At 33.8% G+C, this 18,931-nt stretch overlaps 2 protein-coding genes and 1 non-coding gene across 3 annotated transcripts; 1 reads left to right on the top strand and 2 right to left on the bottom strand.

Annotated features, from left to right (window-relative positions):
- Positions 1-2,982: 2,982 nt before the first annotated feature.
- On the bottom strand, positions 2,983-3,054 carry TRNAD-GUC. The gene has a single exon. It is a non-coding gene; the product is annotated as a tRNA-Asp (tRNA).
- Positions 3,055-4,812: 1,758 nt separating this feature from the next.
- On the bottom strand, positions 4,813-15,624 carry LOC120203917 (protein ENHANCED DISEASE RESISTANCE 2-like). Its single transcript, XM_039204061.1, has 22 exons — positions 15,210-15,624; positions 14,557-14,631; positions 14,212-14,265; positions 13,403-13,468; positions 13,227-13,285; positions 12,784-12,869; positions 12,101-12,226; positions 11,814-11,848; positions 11,342-11,442; positions 11,166-11,261; positions 10,770-10,834; positions 10,599-10,670; positions 10,062-10,232; positions 8,983-9,155; positions 8,754-8,820; positions 8,353-8,522; positions 7,659-7,760; positions 6,851-6,898; positions 6,183-6,326; positions 5,996-6,091; positions 5,508-5,609; positions 4,813-4,955 (listed from the first exon to the last, which is right to left on the bottom strand). Exons 1-22 carry the CDS (start codon positions 15,477-15,479, stop codon positions 4,863-4,865), a joined length of 2,271 nt encoding a protein of 756 aa, XP_039059992.1. The 5' UTR covers positions 15,480-15,624; the 3' UTR covers positions 4,813-4,862.
- Positions 15,625-17,163: 1,539 nt separating this feature from the next.
- On the top strand, positions 17,164-18,289 carry LOC120203906. The gene is made up of 3 exons (XM_039204050.1): positions 17,164-17,323; positions 17,445-17,560; positions 18,200-18,289. The coding sequence occupies exons 1-3, from the start codon at positions 17,164-17,166 to the stop codon at positions 18,287-18,289; spliced, it is 366 nt and encodes a 121-aa protein (XP_039059981.1).
- The last annotated feature ends 642 nt before the right edge of the window (positions 18,290-18,931 follow it).

Here is an 18,931-nt window from a genome sequence, read left to right as displayed (position 1 = left end):
TGAAAAAAAATACGTTTTCATGAACAGTACTATACTATATGAACAGTGCTGCATTGTACCGATGCACTGCTACAGTGTACCGATGCACAAAAACATCGAATATAAATTGTGTATCGATGCACTGTTACAGTAACTTCAGCAAAACACGTATAAAATTCATAAACAAATTAAACTTTCATCAGTATAAAATTACCATTTACATATATACATTTAAAACCTTATAAAACTCGATCATATGATTTTACAAAACCTATTAGAACATATCGGATTCAAATCTTTATTTACATGCCAACCACAATCAGTATTACCAAAATACAAACTATTCCATTCTTTTCTAATATGATATTTGGAAATGAGAAACTGACATGTCTTGCATAACTTTGATCGATCTTCCTCTTTTCAAAACCTACGTGTGAAACAATAGCACGCTAAGTCGTTGACTTAGTGATGCATATAAAACATGTAATAAATAATTTCTATAATTATAAACAGTTCATATTCTAATATCATACAAAAGCATATATGTTTTCATATAACCAATACACACATATACATATATCATTAACATGCTTATCAATACTTATATTATTATCACTAATTCTCTTTTTATCATGTAAGCATATACTAAACCTTTCTATACTCACCATCGAGCATCCATATCATTTCACAACAGAACACACATAGTATCATATCAAGTAATTTATTATCTTTAAAGCCCATGTATACTATTGAGAACTTAAGGTATGTGAGTACATAGAGGTTGTGCACACTTATGTTGTCACCACAGCTCGTATAATAATCTGTCCATATGTCCCGAATAACATAGGTAAACTGTCCATATATCCCAAAGAACATAGGTAAACTATCCATATGTCCCATAAGACATAGGTAATCTTGTCCATATGTCCCGTAAGACATATGTAAACTGTCCATATGTCCCGAAGAACATAGGTAAACTGTCCATATGTCCCGAAGAACATAGGTAAAATGTCCATATGTCCCAAAGAACATAGGTAATCCCTTGACTCTTGGCATGCCAACTATATCACTAGCTCTCATATCACATAACATGGGCATTGTCATTTATAACAATTTTCATATTCATATAGGCACATCGTTCACTTACACGTAGAGCATTTCCATATGATTCACATTCACATGTTTTCACTATTCTGTCACATACCACATGTATGTGTAAACATATATCTCATATCATATAACATGTATCATATATTCAGGAAATCGCATAAATCATGTCTCATGGTTTTTATTATCCCACATATGTTCATGTAACCACTTATATCATATCTTGTTCACATATACATCACATATACTTTCTCTTTATATATCTCATGTCCTATTTCCTATCTTGTAATAATGTAAGTAGATCATTTACTTCCCCATACTCATAGAGATACATGGTTCATTTCCTTATAGAGCATTTCATATATAAATGTAATCATGCAGTTTACTTTTCGTGTATTTCATGTCACTTCTCACAACCCTTTGCATAGTTTCACATAAACATATATCATATCTTATTTATATATATATATATATATATATTCTCATATACATGTAAGCACATATTTTCTTATCTTATAACTTATGTTACATATGCATGTAATCTTATGACTTATTATCAAATAGCTCATAATTAACCATATTCTCGTATTATTACATACTTTATTCTATAACCATATATTCACATAGCACATATACACTCCTACAATCAAGCATACATGCATTTCCTATTAATCACATACTTGTAATCACAACTTCATATACTATAATATCGGAAATAAACTTATTGCAAGTCAAATTTCCATATAATCATATGAAATAAGATGTACTCACCTTAGCCTTGCTTAATTTCCAATCCACTTTTATGATTATAATCTCTTTAGATCAATCCTAACTCGATGGTCGTTCCGGAACTTGCTTGCGTTCGATGTCTACATAATCATACATTTATACATATCAATATTCCAATCAACATACTATAATCTTTCTTTTCTTAACTAAAAGAAAAGATCTATTTTCATTTTCCTTTTGAAGTGTATCGATACACACTATAGTGCACCGATACATCATGTTGCTTCATTTAAGAGTGTATCGATACATATTGAATGTGTACCGATGCACCTTGCCCAGAAATTGTATTTTAAATCCGAAAATTCATCCTTTTCAGTTTAAATTCTTCATGTTTCATTCCCTTTTCTATTTTTAACTCAAGTACATATACTTAAACTAATTTCTTCATGGTTACTAAAGCTTAATTTTTTTAATTTAATTACTTAACTTTCAAATAACTCATAATTTAATTACTCTAACTTTCAATTTTTTATTTTTATTATATATTAATAAAATAATAATAAAAATTTCATGTCACAAAAATTATTAAAAAGAATAAACTAGAGTGATTAAAATATTAGCAATTTGAAAGTTGAGTATTTAAATTAAAATTTTTTAAACTTTAGTGCCAAAATAGGAGTGAAAAGATAGTTGAATGATAAATGATGTAATTTAACCATAAAAATATAGTGCCATTAAATTCTTAACAGCACGTTCTAAAATGAAACAAAAAACTAAACGTTAGGCGTGACCTTGAAAAAATTAAAAGCTTAAATATTAAAACGGACCAAATTGATAATTTAAGTATTATACGCGCAATTTACCATTTTTTTCCTTTTACATATAATATACATGTAAGATGTTTAATTTTAAGAATCACAATTTAATTTCTGAAGCTCCCAAAGATTTGGGAAACGGAAAGGATCCGTGTTGACTGTTGAACAATTATTTGCTGTATTTGTCATTATGTACGAGGCTGCCTCCCATTCTTTCATGTGCAAAAAGAACAAGCCCATATTTCTAAAAGAGGAAAGAATACAAGCCACCCATAAAATGTATATTGTGTTTGAGCCTTTGTTTTTACCCATTGCTAGGTGTTCCATCAGCGGGGTAAAAGAAAAAGGAAGACGCCGTTGCCGGGGATCGAACCCGGGTCACCCGCGTGACAGGCGGGAATACTCACCACTATACTACAACGACTTGATGTCTAGAGATTTTGTTCACATTCAATCATTGTTTTTAGATTTGAACTATGCTGTCCAACTTTTCGTTTTGTTCAGACCGGCAGATTCTAATTTTCTAACTTGATTTCGAGATCCTAGATTTCCCAAACGTTGAAGACGACAGCATGCTTACAGAAATCCATATGAAGGAGAAATAACTGAGAAAAAAAAAGCTTGGGGCTACTTTTGTTATGTAGTGGACTTAATTATTATTTTTGTCCTACGATATTTTTTTGCATTAATTTTATCTTTGAAGTTGTTTTATTAAATCAATTTTTAAAATATTTATTATTGTTGTGTCATTTTCATGGATCGAATTAACGTTTTCTTTTTTGGTTTTGTTTAACCGACGGCGGTTTCATTTTTTAATAAGAATAATTATTTTTTGTTACACATTTATCTATGCTTTTGTGACACGTTTTTTTTTGCATTTGTGGCACGTGTATTTTTGACTTTGTAGTACGTTTATCTTTGTCTTTGTGACACATTTTTCGCTTTTTTTCTGGTCGTTTGACCGTTCTTTTATTTATGTTTTATCAGGGTCGTCACGACTGATCAATATGACACTTATTTGAAATCTTGTTGATCTTCCCTGCTATGAACATTCAGATTGAATTTGGATGTTTGATTTTTCGTTCGTGAATAGTTTCTCACGATGCTCGGTTTTAATTTGCAGTTCTCGGTGGTCTTTTAATAGTTTAATTTCCTTTTGTGGTTCGTTTGTCTATGTAATCAAATTTTTTTGTGTAGTCTTTTAGTTAGGTTTTTAACATTTTCCATTTATAGTCGTTATATGATCTAAAATTACTAGTTTCAATGTTATAAGAAAAATCTAAATTATGCATTTAGTTTACGATGATAGTCGTAAACTCTTATGGCAATTTATGATATTTTCACTTTTTAATAATACTAGCGGTTTCTATTAAAAAAATATTTATTATTGTTTAGGGTTTAAAATTATGATTTAGGATTTAAAATTTTGATTTTAAGGTTTAGAGTTTAGGACTTTAAGTTAGGGTTTAAGACGTAAGATGATACAATTAAATAACTTTGAAAGCTAAATTGATGTAAAAATATCATAGGGAAAACATTAATAAATTGAGTCTACTACAAGGATAAAATAGTCATTAAGCCCAAAAAAAACAATATTGATGGTACGATAAGATGCGGTGAAAGTAATCTATGAATTTTTTAAAATAAATAACATTGGGTTTAAAGTTTGAGGTTTAGTGTTTAAGGTTTAAGTTTGGGTTTAGGATTAGGATTTTTAATCAACGACTTATAGTAAACATTTAACAAGAAAAATAACAGAGTGTATTATTACACTTTGTTTTTAATTTTAGAACTTAAAATATTATATTATCAATTAATTAAATGATTGTTTTAAATATTCAAAATTCAAGAAAATATAATTCTTTCAGGACAAAATATTGTAACAAATAATTTTGAATTAAAAGATTGCAATAAACCCAAAGGGCATTGAAAATAATCTCAATGTATGTGGGGAACTTTTTGTACAAAATAACATAATATTGTTCATGCTTTCTAAGTAGGGAAAATGACATTGTTCATAGTAAATACACGTGGCTACTTTAGCCACTGATTTTACCAAATATGACGGATCAAATATGAACCCGATGCTAGTCTTCTCGAAACAAGTTAACTACGTACTTAAAAGATACAAAATTTGGGATATAAAATGTCACTAAAACTTTTGGGAGCCAAACTTTGGCAGCCTTGGAGCTCAAGATGCTTAAAGACAAGGCAGAGTAGAAGTGGAAAACATCACCCATCCAGTGGTATGGCAGATTCAAGCCTCACGCGATTCAGTCGAACACTGCCTAGAATGTACTCCGGCAGTTCTGCCTCTTCGTTTGCCTGCAGGAGAAAGTATCAGCATCCAGGCTTAAGATGTGTATTGGTAAGGGAACAATTCAAACTCATGAAGAACTTTAAGTCTATGTTATTCTGACTCAAATATTAATGTCAGATACGGGTATATATCCGATAGAGGTAGGTTGAACTTCTTTAAGGTTTTTCATTTATCGGAGGATCCTTGGAGATCAATATCCTCATGCTTGTCTGTCGGATATGGGTACTCTTAAGAGAAATGCAGAATCCGAGCAAGATTGCTTTAAATAGTACTTCCATTTCATCGGTATCTAGGCTAGGCTTAAGATTTCTATTGCATTTCTGTGCAATGAGGACTGCTTTCTGTTTCCCCGTTTTGTTCCCAGAACACAGTTTTGAATACTGAGAAGAGAATATTAAGCAGATAGTTCTCAATCATGCCCCAAAGTTTCACAGCTAATTCAGCATACAGTTCACTTGACGACCATTAAAAAGTCCCTACCATTTACTAGCTTGTCTAGTGCAAAATCATAACCGCATTTTAAAAGACGGTACTTTCTCGGATGAACAGGCACAAACCTCTATTAGTATTGCAAGATCTACTACTAAGCTTGTGACATATCCAAGGACAAGGCCAATAACACTTCTTGCTACCGATGATGACCCAATGTCCACATCAATCTGCATAATAGAAGATTCAGCAGCAGTGAAGGAGGAGCAGAAAGACCTTATCTAACTAATCAATAAAACTTCATACCAGTCTAGAATCGCTTGTCAACTTTGAAAAATTACGAGAATAAGCATTAAAAACTTAAAATAAAATATATCAAAAGACTTTATATCGTGATACTGTGTGGCCTACAAGATTACAATAAAATACACTCAAGCTTCCACTTGATCCCATGCGGCTAATGCCAAGCTTAATTAAACCATGAAATTCTCTGTTTTCATATATTTGTAGTTCCTGAACAAAGTGAATCAATTTCATACCTAAAATAAATTGTAGATTCAGCAATACTAGCTTGCCTACCGAGACAAAAAAATAGAAAAATCTTAGATTGAATTACCTCCAGAAAATTGTCTTGCCTGAAATATTTGCACGAAACAGCTTTTCCAAGTAGGCAACCTTTTGTTCCAACTGCACGCTTGACCATCCAATACCCCTGTGTCAATTTAGCAACAAGTAAGACTTTCACTAGCATTAACACAATCGATAAAAACCAGTTGAGATGTTTACAACATAGCATTCCATACCTCAACAATGCTTGGTATCAGTTTAAATCTTGAATCACGAAACTCATCCGTTCCATCCAAAAACTTTTCCAGCAAAGAATCTTTATTCACAGGCCTGTCAGCAGCATAGTAGAGGACCAAACTATAGTTTGGTTTTGCAGGAATCTGAAAGAAAGACACCAAAATATATATCCTCTTTGAAAAACCGAAGTAAATTTGTTGCAACGTTAAAATTAATTCCATAAAAATTCTCCCCTAAAAATATTCCCATTGTTAACCTCAAAAGTCAGTATGCTTAGGAGAAAAGTAGAAAGTGGAAGTGTAAAGGTCAGAGCATGATCTTCATTGACCATCCACACTCCACAGCAATAAAATTTGTTCAACATTTGCAACTTCATATTATCCACTGTATAAATGCGTATTTCAGGATTAGCCTTTCTTTCTATGAGCACATCATCTTGTGCTCAGAAATATGGCATAAGAGTCATTACCAATAATGGTCTCAAACCTATATGTCCCAAGCAAACAACTTCCAGCTTTTAATAGTTAGTTTTCTTCAAGATTAGGCTTTTAAAATAGAAAAGAATTTTCATAACCATCTGATGCAATTGTCAAAATTTCAAGTCTATGGCAGGTCTGTTCAAGAACATGGGCTGATAAAGTAGGTGGAAATGTATCCACATGCGTACCTCAAGATTAATCACAAGAACAAATGGAAGTTTTTTCCCGGCTTCAGACTGAAAATGAAAAATATCAGTTAGGTCATAACTCATAAAGCTGTTTTTCAATCAAACAAAACCATGCACAATGCCTCCAATATTCTTGAATTAGCCTTTCCCAACCGTAGAGGAACATTTTTTCTGGGGTGACAGATTTTTACTGTTTTTTTCTGCACAATTGATAGTGTGGCTGAAGCAAATGATACAGTCCCTAACAGCTTGTAGGAGTACCAGACTATTTGCTTATGGATAATATCCTATGTAAAAACAGTTGGTTCATTCTCAAATGATCTGTCGGCATTTAGATAGCTAAGTCTCAGAATACATAGAAGATGTTTGCAGTTGAGAAGAGGCTGCGGTGATGGTCGTGTGAGCCTACTAGAAAAGACAGGACACTGTATGGCCTAAAATAGTCTCCTCGTGCATGGTTTGACAGGTTTACCAAGGCTGTAATTAGCTATGGATACAGTCAGTGCCAGTCAGATCACACATTGTTCATGAAGGTTTCATCAAAAGGTAAAAAGACTATCCTTATTGTTTATGTTGATGACATTATCATAACAAGAGATTACACTGAAGAAATCAGTAAGCTAAAAGGTCAACTTGCTGCTAACTTTGAAATCAAAGATCTTCGTACTCTCAAGTATTTTCTAGGAATGGAAATTGTTTGGTCAAAGCAGAGCAAATTTGCTAAGAATGGAGAAACTTTCACATGACTTTCATACACACTCCACACTTCCAAGGAAAGGGGAACAAAGTATGAAACCTAGTACAATACCTGAACATGAGACTTTGGATGCAGTGCAATTTTATCTGTGGCTTTATCAACTTTGAACCAGTCAACAGCTATGAGCTTGAGAAGAGGAAGTCCACCCGTTATCTGCAAAAAAGCTTGTAGGTTACTCAACTGATTCTATGCAGAATATTGGCAAGAACAAGGAATACGGAGAAAAAGAAGTACAGATAAACTAAAAAGACACCGGAAAAGGACTTTTTTTTTTATCATTGGAATAACCATGCTTGCTCATATTTTGTATTTGAAGCTGTAATTGTTCAAGCAGAAAACTCATTAAGCAAGACAAATACAGTTAAAAGCATAAAAAAATAAAGATATTATAAGTTTTTTGAATTTCTGAAAAAAATCAAAATTTTAATAAATGAGCCAAATATAACAATGATTCAGACAAAGAAGTTCCAACTACTGAACTAAATAAGAGGGTCTCATCTCAACCTTGAAACCAAACAAAGAATACAATAGTAAGACAACAGAATTAATAACTGTCCAACAGAAGCATATGTATCAATAGCAGACAGCAACATTCATTCCAATTTGTATCTCTTTTTTGCATTATGATAAACCAGACAATCTTAATTTCAGGCTTTGATGATATTAGATGATGACACGAGTGCACTCAGAACAAATAAACAATGACAAAGGCATCAAATGATTAACAAGGAAAGGAAAACCTCACCTTGGCACTATTTTTTAAGTAAGTCTTTCCTCTAATCATAAACCCTGTGCCACCGGGAGAAGTCCAACAATTTGTGTCGGCATCATCCTTTCCCTTTTGCAGGGAACCATTGAATTGACTTGCATCAACATGGATAGGAGTTATGCTAGGATCTAATTCCTTATTTACATCTTGAGTTTCATCTGCAGTGACCTAATACTTAGTACTTAATAGCTCACAAAGGGATCAAGGTAAGAAGACTGTTTAAGCTATAAACTACTATCATTTGTCGATGACACAACAACAAAGGGAAAAAGAAAGCATAAATATAAAATATATTTCATGAATAAAGTCTTACTTTTTCAAATAAAAGATAAAAGCAGATTTATCTGTCCAAATACATATTTAAGAAAAGAAAGAACCTGAAGCTTGTTTCAAACCTGAGCTTGAGATGGCTGAAGATACAGTCTTATCCTTAATTGGCTTTTCCTGATAAAGTTGAGAGCTAACTATCAATACTAGATTTTTTTTCAAGAAAATGATTAATAAATAGGTTACATCACTTCACACATCGAGCAATAAATTTTAAGTCTTCTTTTGGAGGAGGGGAAGGCACTCATGTTTTTCAATGAGGTGAAGAGGAAAAGATACCTCCTTTTCTGTTTCATCCTCGCTGTCTTCGTCATCTGTTGTTGAACATGAGGCACCGGAAATTGCATCATAGAATTCATCCGGCAACTCGCCATCAGGATGTTTTGATTGCCGAAACATGGAGGAAGATTCACATTTGAGTGATGGATTTGCTCCGATATATTCTTTTAAACCTGAAACACATTAACAAGAAAACATAACTGACATTGCAGCGATTGAGGAATAGATGAGATGATATCAGTGAGAGAAGCCTGCAGGTTTTGATTCGCCTTTTAATATTTCTTGTCATTTATTTTCTCATCTTTGGCTGCATCTATGTCTGAGTAATCTGTAGAAGTATTTTATACTGGCACTGTCAGGAACTCAAACAATGAATGCATAAACCTAAAAGTGGCCGAGACAAAAAAGAATCCCGTCCGATAGAATCTATCACTGCTGGGGTAAATAAAAGAACTTTATCCTGCCTTGAGCATGAAAGTCCTAGGGATAGGAAAGAGCGTATACTTATGTTGGATATCAGTGAAATTAGGTTGTCTCTGCAGATAAAGGAAACATTACTGACATGACAACAATGAAGTGACCGGCAAAAACAATATCTGTTACAAAGCCCTCCAGGTTTTGATCCAGTTTTAATATTTCCTGAAGAGTTGTCATTTATGTTCTAAATGTTGCTAGTGTATGCGTCTGTGTGTAGTCTGAGGGAGGGAAAGTACTCTATTCTAGTCACACTGTCAGAAACTCAAGCAATGTATACCCAGAATAAACCTGAAAAGTGATTGAGGAAAAAAAATTCAATTCTGTGGAATAGAATCTATCACTGCCAGTGTCAAGATAAATAAAAGAGGTCCATTTCTTGATCATGAAATTCCTAGGGATATAACAGCAGCGCATTTTGCAGATAAGTGAAGTACACTTAGTTCATCGAGTCTGAAATATAAACAAAATATCTGAAAGCCCAACTGTAACAGAGATACCAGATCTGATTTGATGAGACAGCATAATGCTAGATATCTCTAATCCATTAACTGTTAGTATCGGATCAAAAGTCAGATAATAAAGACTTGGTTAGATAATTATACCTGCCACTTGGGATAATAAAGCGTACGGAATGGTCTTTTCGAACTTTGAGTTGTTGTTTTTCTTCCATTTACCCCATCCAGAAGAATGAATCTCCAACATATGTGTTACAAGGCATTTTTCAGTGTTTGAATCATTGGTTCCATCTAAACTTCTAATCTCCCAAGTAGATGCTTCAATCCATGGAAATATACATACACATTATAAACAGATACAAAAAACATTTATCAAAAGGTCTTTTATGAAAACTATGAAATCATGTACTGCCATAATCACTACCTTATGCAAAATTCAATTTCCACAGAATGGAAACTTGTCCTCTAAAAACAGAGAATTTGCTGCTACTAGAGAATATACAAATATTTATGGATCAATTTCCTTCAAAATTTGAAGTACCTAGGAAGCATAGAGTCCACAGAAGAAAGATAGTGGCATTCCCTCTTATGTTAAAGGCCCAATGCATTTAAGCTATATAGATTATAAATGTTTCAGAGTTCAGACGATAAATACTTTTTCATACTAACAATTTAGATTCTTACGTTTAATTGTTGTACGTTGATATCCATTTCTTGGAGGACGCTTCTTATGTACAGCAGGAAACTGCAAAATTGCTGCCAATAAATATAAATCAAATGTGAGTGAAATGGAGGCAAGAAAAATGTTTGATTTCATACAAATAAATTAAAATTGTTATTTGCATATCCTCTTACTATATGATCCATCCTGCCCTTGAAACCATTGTCTAGAGAAGACAAAATCTTTCTTGGAATGCCATCTACAAACATGTAACATGAAAAGTAAATGTAAGCCAATGACCAAAGAGACAATACAGAATCTAATTTAACTAGCTGATGGTTAACTGAGGAACCTAATATTGTTCAACTTTTAGTTATCCTTTTAATGAGAAAAATAAATTATCAGGATGCATCAACCTCTAATTATTCTTTTAATGAGAAAAATAAATTACAAGGATAAACTAAAATGAAGTGCAAATTTTGGAAGTGCATGATGAAATCCACGTGATATTTTTTACAATATATGGCACTACACGTTGTTGGAAAATGGTTCCTCAAAGATTATAAGTAATCCATTCTGACAAAACTTACCGAGTAAGATATTTAGGATCATATGTTCCATAGACAACATCATAATTTCCATCATAAGAATCTAACAGCTCCAAGTCACCTGTCAGCATATCCCACCTGTGAAGATAGTTAGTAAAGAAACCAAACTTGCATTAATAGGAAATATGAAATCATTGAACATAGGTGGAACAACTTACTGGTATCTCTTTTGGCGGTCCGTGTTTAAGATTACTTCTAGAACAGTATCTACACTTGCATCTACAAGAGCAACAGCCTTCACAAGAGAAGCTTTTCCACTCTACAGATAATTTAAAGAACATTTAAGGAAGACTTTGAGTAATTCATATGATGAAGAGAAATTGAAAACTTTGATATTGTTTGGTAATTTAGAGGAAAATTGTCTATGGCAATAGTTTAAGGTGAAAGAAAGCTGCAGCGACACAGGACTCTATCTGTGAACTGCATGTTTGGAATTGGACTAAGTTTTAAACTCCTATGTGGGTAGTCTAAAGTTCCTTTATATGAGAAGTGTTCCTGTACATATATTTTTCAACAAAGTGAAAGAGATCAGGCCAAATTTCCAATAACTACGTGGGAAATTCTATCATGATGTCGGCCCTAAATTTTAAAAAGTAAGAAGTAAAGAAACAAGTATAATGGCATAAATACCTTTGCATCAGACACGTCCTCCAGGATTCTAACACCTGAAACCAAAGTGAACAATGGTTATATAACCTTTTCCATTAGGACCATTCCATTCATATTGAGAGACTCGTAACATACCTTCATAAATAATGAAATCTTTGATTTACATATCTTAAAGAGAGAAAAATTTCAAATCTTATTCCGACATGCTTAGAAACCGATGCATGATAAAGCTACAGAAATTTTGACAAAATGGAATTGCTTTAATGGTAGGTTTGAGTCTACCATTACGAAGTTATTTGTATGTATACCGTTGATCGTACGAACGCATTTCCATTCGTGTGCTTCAACTGCATCTCCAAACTCCCCTTCAAAGTCTCCAAATGATCCACTATTACCCAATGTTGAGCTTTGCCGCGTAAGCGTCTCCGGACCACCTATGAACAACAGAAATAAAAGAAAATTGTAAATCTTATATGCACTATAAATTAATCACATTAAGCTGAGAAATCATTAATATGTACTATTATAAACATAAAAGTCGTTATATTAAATAAATAGAAAGAAAATCAAGTAGGAAAATGATTTTGGAAAGAAAAGGCCCTTCATATAAGTTCATTCCTAAATTTAAATTCAAATATCCTAACACGTTTTTTTGCTAAAAAAAATAACAGGTTTTTTTACTCTAAATTATCAAACTTCTCCAAAAGGCATGCTCAATATTTTCAACGTGTCACAAAGTTGACTTTATGAGAGCTATCTAGTCGACTAGGAATACACATGAAGCATTCGCTTACTATGATTCTCCATATCTAAAAGGTTCAAGCAGTCTGCATTTTAAATGCTTTACGTAATTATGCCACAAAGCGGAGAAAAAGAGTTCTTTGAATATTAAGAGTTTCAAAGAACTGATAAACCAAACTTCTCCTGTAGAACCTCAAAATAAGAAATCACCAAAGGCCCAAAACCATAATGAAGATAAATAGCAACTCACCTAGGCCTTGGCCATGGCCCCTTCTTATAAGCTTTTTTAATCCAGATGCATACTTCCTTACGAGTCGATGGCTTTCCAATTCAAAACTTCAGAATAAAACGAGCAAAATATATATTTCAATCGAAAAAAAGGAAACGTCGATAAAAACAAAAGAAAAACATGTAAGAAAACGAAATCACCAGCCTACTATATCTTCTAGTTCAGCTACAAATCAAAATAAAAATATGTAAGAAAATGAAATCGCCAGCCAATATACCAAAACCAAAATATTTTACGCAAGTTACATTAAAGGATCGTGTGGTTGTACTGGTTTTATTTCTCTTCTCAACCTATCAATGGAACTTCCTCCTTGACCGGTTATACATAAATTTGTCAAAAATCAGTACTCAGTTAGCGAAATCAAGTAAGACTCTACATAAAGATAGTCAAGGAGAATTGCTTACTCAGCCTCCATGCTTAATTTGTTTCTGGCACCACCTACTCTTGAAAGCTCATATTCAGCCTTTCAAAATGAGTAGCAAGCGAATAAGAAAAAATCATGAAGAGTAAAAGAAGTTCAAATCTTCAAAGAAACAACCACATTATATTAATCAAACCATTTTATCTGACTTCTTTATACCTGGTTCTTGGCATAGTCAAATGCCTCAATCCATTTTTTTGATTCTTCAGCCGTGGTACAAGCAATCTTGAAGCAGAAAAAATCTAAGTTAGCCATTAGCCACTTTAACGCACAAGACATTATGACCATCGATAAGATAAGCGTCTCAAAGAGTTAATCGTCTAATGAGAAAAACGGAAAGTTGACATTTGCTTTATGCTATGGAGTATATGTCATTGGAGAGTCATAGATTCACTGAAGGCATGAAAGATTTTAATTCAAAAAAAAATTATGGTTAGATTACTGAAACAACGACACCTATGGAAGCAAGGTTAATTTCCACACCCGGTGATAGTTTGAAGTTGAACAAGAACAGTCAGCTTTAATCAGTCACAAAAAGCTTTCTAGGTGATTCAGTTGAACAATAAAAGATAAAAATAAATCCAGCCAAAAAGGTAAAGATAAAGTCAATCAGTTACAATTTTAAATTAATACCCATAGAAATATTAGGTCACGTCTACAAATAAGGTATTATCTTGACATAGCCACATCTTCCCCCTTCAATATCACATACTAGGAAAGAGCCCAAAGGAAGTACTAATAAACCCTCCATGTAGTTACTGAAGTCCACCATAGCATTTAATATCTCTTGACATATTTCAACATTAACAGTTGGGATAAGTTAAAAAGTGGACCAACACAAGCATGATATGACCCAAACATTTGTATAACAAACTCAAAGAATTATACATACCAACAGAATGTCATGTCAAGCATAATAAACCTGTATCTAGCAATCCTTATCAACTGGATTGGCGAAACAAACTTACTTCTCCTTTTTTGGTTTCATCCAATCGATTGTATAACTGTATAGTGTAGAGTTCCTACAAATGATTAACAGAAAAAGAACACTGTCAAGCACATGATCGAGCTTCATTATCGATTAATCATACAACCATTTGAATATCCGGTTGAGCTGCAAACTAAGCAGTTCAACTAAATCTAACAGTTTTTTTAATCATAAAATGAACAGTTTAGACAACCAAACACCACAAAGTGAAAGTGCGTGTGTGTGTGTTTTTTTTGGGGGGGGGGGGAGGGGGAAGTCACAATGTATTGAAGAAAATGTGAATAATAACTATGAATGTATAAAATGATAATTAACACATGTTTACCTCATTACCGACTTTTCGAATCCCTGTCTCCTCCACGGTTAGTGAAGGTCCAATGATACCCTTCCTCATAGGTTTCTGGACGAGGAAACATATTTCATAACCATGCACATTGGCAAGAGATATCAATGTAAAAATGCAAGAACACGTTTTAAAACATCCATATACAATAGTTTATTTGAGGCATTTCTTACACTACCGTTTAATAAATAGGAATCTTATTTGGAATGAGGTTAGAAAGAAAACAACATCGAATTTGAACTTTGTCTAACAGGAGGCCTATGCGAATTTAATAGCCACAGTTGAGTAAGAGGCCTTGTAGAAGCCAAATTTGATAGCCATGTAACGGCAAGTTAAATTCAATAAGAAACTGCAGTCAGAATTGCAATCAATCATTGTTAAAAGTTACATATCCATTCGGTCCATCCTCTTATATACTATTTTACAACTTCAACTAGGATCCTACAAACTCCAAACTCCAATGAATCCATCTTTCTAAGAATTGCAACAACGTAAACTAATTTTGACCGTCAATAAGTAATATATCAAAATTTCACCATCCCGAAAAAAGGAATAAAAATAAATCTTCATGCATATACATAATCACAATCTTCGATAAGCTGAAAACAAATAAGAAAAAAAATGACGATACGTACAGAGCCGGGGTTCTCTTCAGGATCTCTTCTATGCATCTCAACGTATTTCCCTTTGATATACAGAAATCGATGATGGCAAAACTCATGGCCAATCGAATTGTTTCCTACATGGTACACCCACCCCGAATATATCAAAAGCCCCTTATCGTCCTCGCCGCCGGAGCTCATGCTCCGTCTATACCTATGTTTACTGCCGCTACGGTTGTAATTGTTGTCGAGTCTAACTTCCGACTCGGTTCCTCCCTCGCCTGATCCCGCCTTCGTTTCCATTTCTAAATTTCCAGTTCCACTTAAAAAAAAATCAAATCAATGTAAATTGATTAGATTCATAAGCCTTTCTTCCGTAAATTATAACAGGAAATTTGATTATGATTTGACTGTGGGCGGGTGGGAGAAATATTAAGCAGAGAGTGGTCAGGAGGGAAGGAAGGAATATTTTTGTTTCGCCCGTTTATTTTTTCCATTTATAGACATTAGGCAATGTGGGGTCCATTTTAACGGTTTTTTCAAAATTGTGCGTCAATTCTAGTTCTCACGTAGTACCACAAAGATGACAAAAAATGGAACTGTATTTGGAAAGGGGCAAAATTGGTTGCGACGTTTATATAACGGTCAACGGTCGTTTTGATCTTTATTTTTTATTAAATCTTTTAAAGGTGAGAAGAATAATACATTTAATTATTTATACGATTTTATTTTAATTATTCAATTATTTTTTAATAGGCACGAATCAACTTGCCTCAGTTAGCTATAATGGTATAATGGTACGAAGAGAGGAGAAGGTGAGAGTGGATTCATTCGATGAGGAACATAAGGTGGTGCTATGTATAATGCAAAAGAGTGTTCAGTTAGCTCATTGGAAGCTATCAAGGAATATGTGAAGGATGGAGATATTGAAGTAGCAATTTCTCATATTCGTTTTCTTCACCTTGGTTATGGAGTCGAGGAGGTTGTGTATCGGTATGTTCATTTATTGATAAATGAGTCTGAAATTTCCAATTTCTCATACGACAATTACTTCTTAAAAAGGGGTCGAAGTTAAATACCAACTTAACCAATCAAAGGGATGCTTCCTCTGCTAAGTGCTACCATAGATCTTTAACATTGTTTCTGTCATTCCATTGGTGATTAGTTTACTATTGAGATGATTTAAAGGGTAGAAAACATGATTAGAAAAAGGGGAAGGGACAGGGGGTGGGGGAGGGTGAAGGTTAGGGTGTAAAGAAGAAAATCATTTATAAAATTCTTGTCTATTTAATTAAACAAAACTTCCGTTTTCTTGTTGTATATTCCGCGATGAAATCATACTTTTAGAAACAAGTATTGCTTAAACTGGAGTTAAACCAAGCCAATACATTCGGAGTGACCACTCCTAGATGTACTAGAACCATTTTATATATGCTGAAGATGGTTAGATGTCAATAAATCTATTCTTATACGATTAAAGAATAGTGTGTGGCCAAGTAGACACCACACAGAGTTTCATTATTTTTTTCTGTGGAATTAAAGATTTTCTTAAGCATTCTTTCGTGTACTACTGCTAACATTTTCTTAGAATAATTGGGTAAATCTCATCTTTTGTTTATATTTGCTTGGCTTTGTAGGTGGAAGTTGAATGACTCAGATGGACCACAGTGGAAACATTCACTTTTTTGGAAATCCAAATGATCAAGAAATCTTTAGGTTATTATCATCTGACTCATATTTAGGCATCAGAATAGCAAAAATGATTTTTTGATGTTCCTACTGGTTGGCATTGTTGTCAACAACTAGGAAACCATGGTTGGCTCCTGATCTAATTAGGATACCGGTTAATTCTTATTTATTGGAAATGAGAAAGTAGAGCTAGTTTAGTTATATTTAAATCAACATTGTATGTTACTTGAAGCTGTTAGCTGAAGGAATTTTAGCTAGTTTAGTTATATTTAAATATTTGCTTGGCTTTGTTAGTGGAATGCACATTAATGACAATGTTGACTGGTTTGTTTGCTTGCTTCTTTTCAGGAGGAGGTGTGAGACTGCAGAAACTCTTGTTGAGAGGAACTCTGCAGAAACTCTTGTTGAGAGGAACTTTGATCTGGCATTCCTAGTTATTTATGAATTTAGTCTTCCAGGTGGCCGCACCTTTGTTTCCTTTTTGCCAATTTCTTTTTAAGTTTCCATTTACTTTTCAAAAAAAAAAAAAGTTAATGCAGCGTTGCTTTTCACATTTGGAGTATTTTCCGTGCCATGCAGCTGTTGACATATATGCTGCTGTTTCTGCATCGCTTGCTGAAAGAAAAAAGGGCAGCCAGTTGACCCATTTTTTCAGAAATATTAAAGGAACAATTGATGATGATGATTGGGATCAGGTAACGTACTTTCTTTTTTTGTGGTATAGTCAATATATTGGTACCAGAGGGCCAACACTTTTTACTTTATATTCTGGTAGGTGCTTTACCAAAAGGAACTTTTTAGTGGAATACAATAATACTTTGTTAAGTTATATGCAAGGCACAAAATGCATTCAATTGGACTCTCGAGCAATAAGCTCTCTTTCTCTTGTGACTCTTGTGCTGCTGCTCTAAATTGGAACTTCTGTGCAGAAAGGGTTCCACTTGCATCTTCTTGCTATACAGTCCCTTGGAATACAAGGACTGACTGTGTACTTGTGCAGTTCAAAATATCACACAAACTTGCCAAAGGTTGATGCATGCTCTGTTTATTTGTATTCTTGATTAATTCAAAGGTAGAAGTGTCATAAGCATTGTAACATCTTCTGAGTCCAGCTAATACTTGTCTGGCTGAACCTGAAATGCCATCCAATCCATTAAATGAAGCAAGTTTATTCAAATTAAGCTCGATGGTGACCTTTTTCATTATGCTTGGTAGTTTCTCAACAAAATAAAATAAGGAATTCTTTGAAATGAATATGACTAGAACCCTCCCCACCCCAAAATAATGGTTTTGTTTCATGTATGAGTAATCCTGTGATTTTTGGTATTTTGTAGGTGTTAAGGGCTGCTATTAATATGTATGCTAACAAACACAAGGAGAGCCCCGACCGTCTCATTGACATGCTAACCAGTAGTCACAGGTAATCATTTTGGATATCCCAAGTTTTCATTTGTTACTTTCGCATTTGTTTCAAGGTATAGTAGATCACACAGGGTAGATTTTTTTTATAAGAAAAATGTCTCGTTAAAAACCCCTTCATAACCGTCAAGCTACACAGTAACTTGACGGACATTAGAAGGAGGAAAAGAGTGCCCACATTTTATTAATAGAAAGTACAACCTGGGTAAAAAAACCCTTGATTACAACCATTCCCATAAATCAACACCTCTCCCCTCAAAAGACAACCTACACACCAAACAAAACCAAAAAACACACCCTACATTACCCGATACCCGCCTTAGCTAAACCATCGGCTTCCCAATTTATACTTCTCTGAACATGACTTAACAACACATTAGAATCCAGCACGCTCTTTGCTATTTCCTTAACCAGATTACCAAATAGAGCAGGGCTTGCTTCAGGATTTTTAATCCAATTCACAGCAATCAAAGAATCACTCTCCAAAATGAGACGCCCTTATCTTTCCAATTCGAATCTAAAAACAACTTCAACCCAGCTTGAATTGCTTTGAGCTTAGCACGGACCGGAGGACCTGTTCCAGACGCAACCGAGAAGGACCCCATCTGCTTGCCTTCAGCATCCCTAAGCAGCCCACCGATACCACT

This window comes from Hibiscus syriacus, unplaced genomic scaffold (genome assembly GCF_006381635.1).
Source record: "Hibiscus syriacus cultivar Baekdansim isolate YM2019G1 unplaced genomic scaffold, ASM638163v2 tig00010505_pilon, whole genome shotgun sequence".
Taxonomy (NCBI): domain Eukaryota; kingdom Viridiplantae; phylum Streptophyta; class Magnoliopsida; order Malvales; family Malvaceae; genus Hibiscus; species Hibiscus syriacus.
Note: the sequence above shows the minus strand (reverse complement) of the source record. Positions and strands in the feature narration are given on the sequence as shown.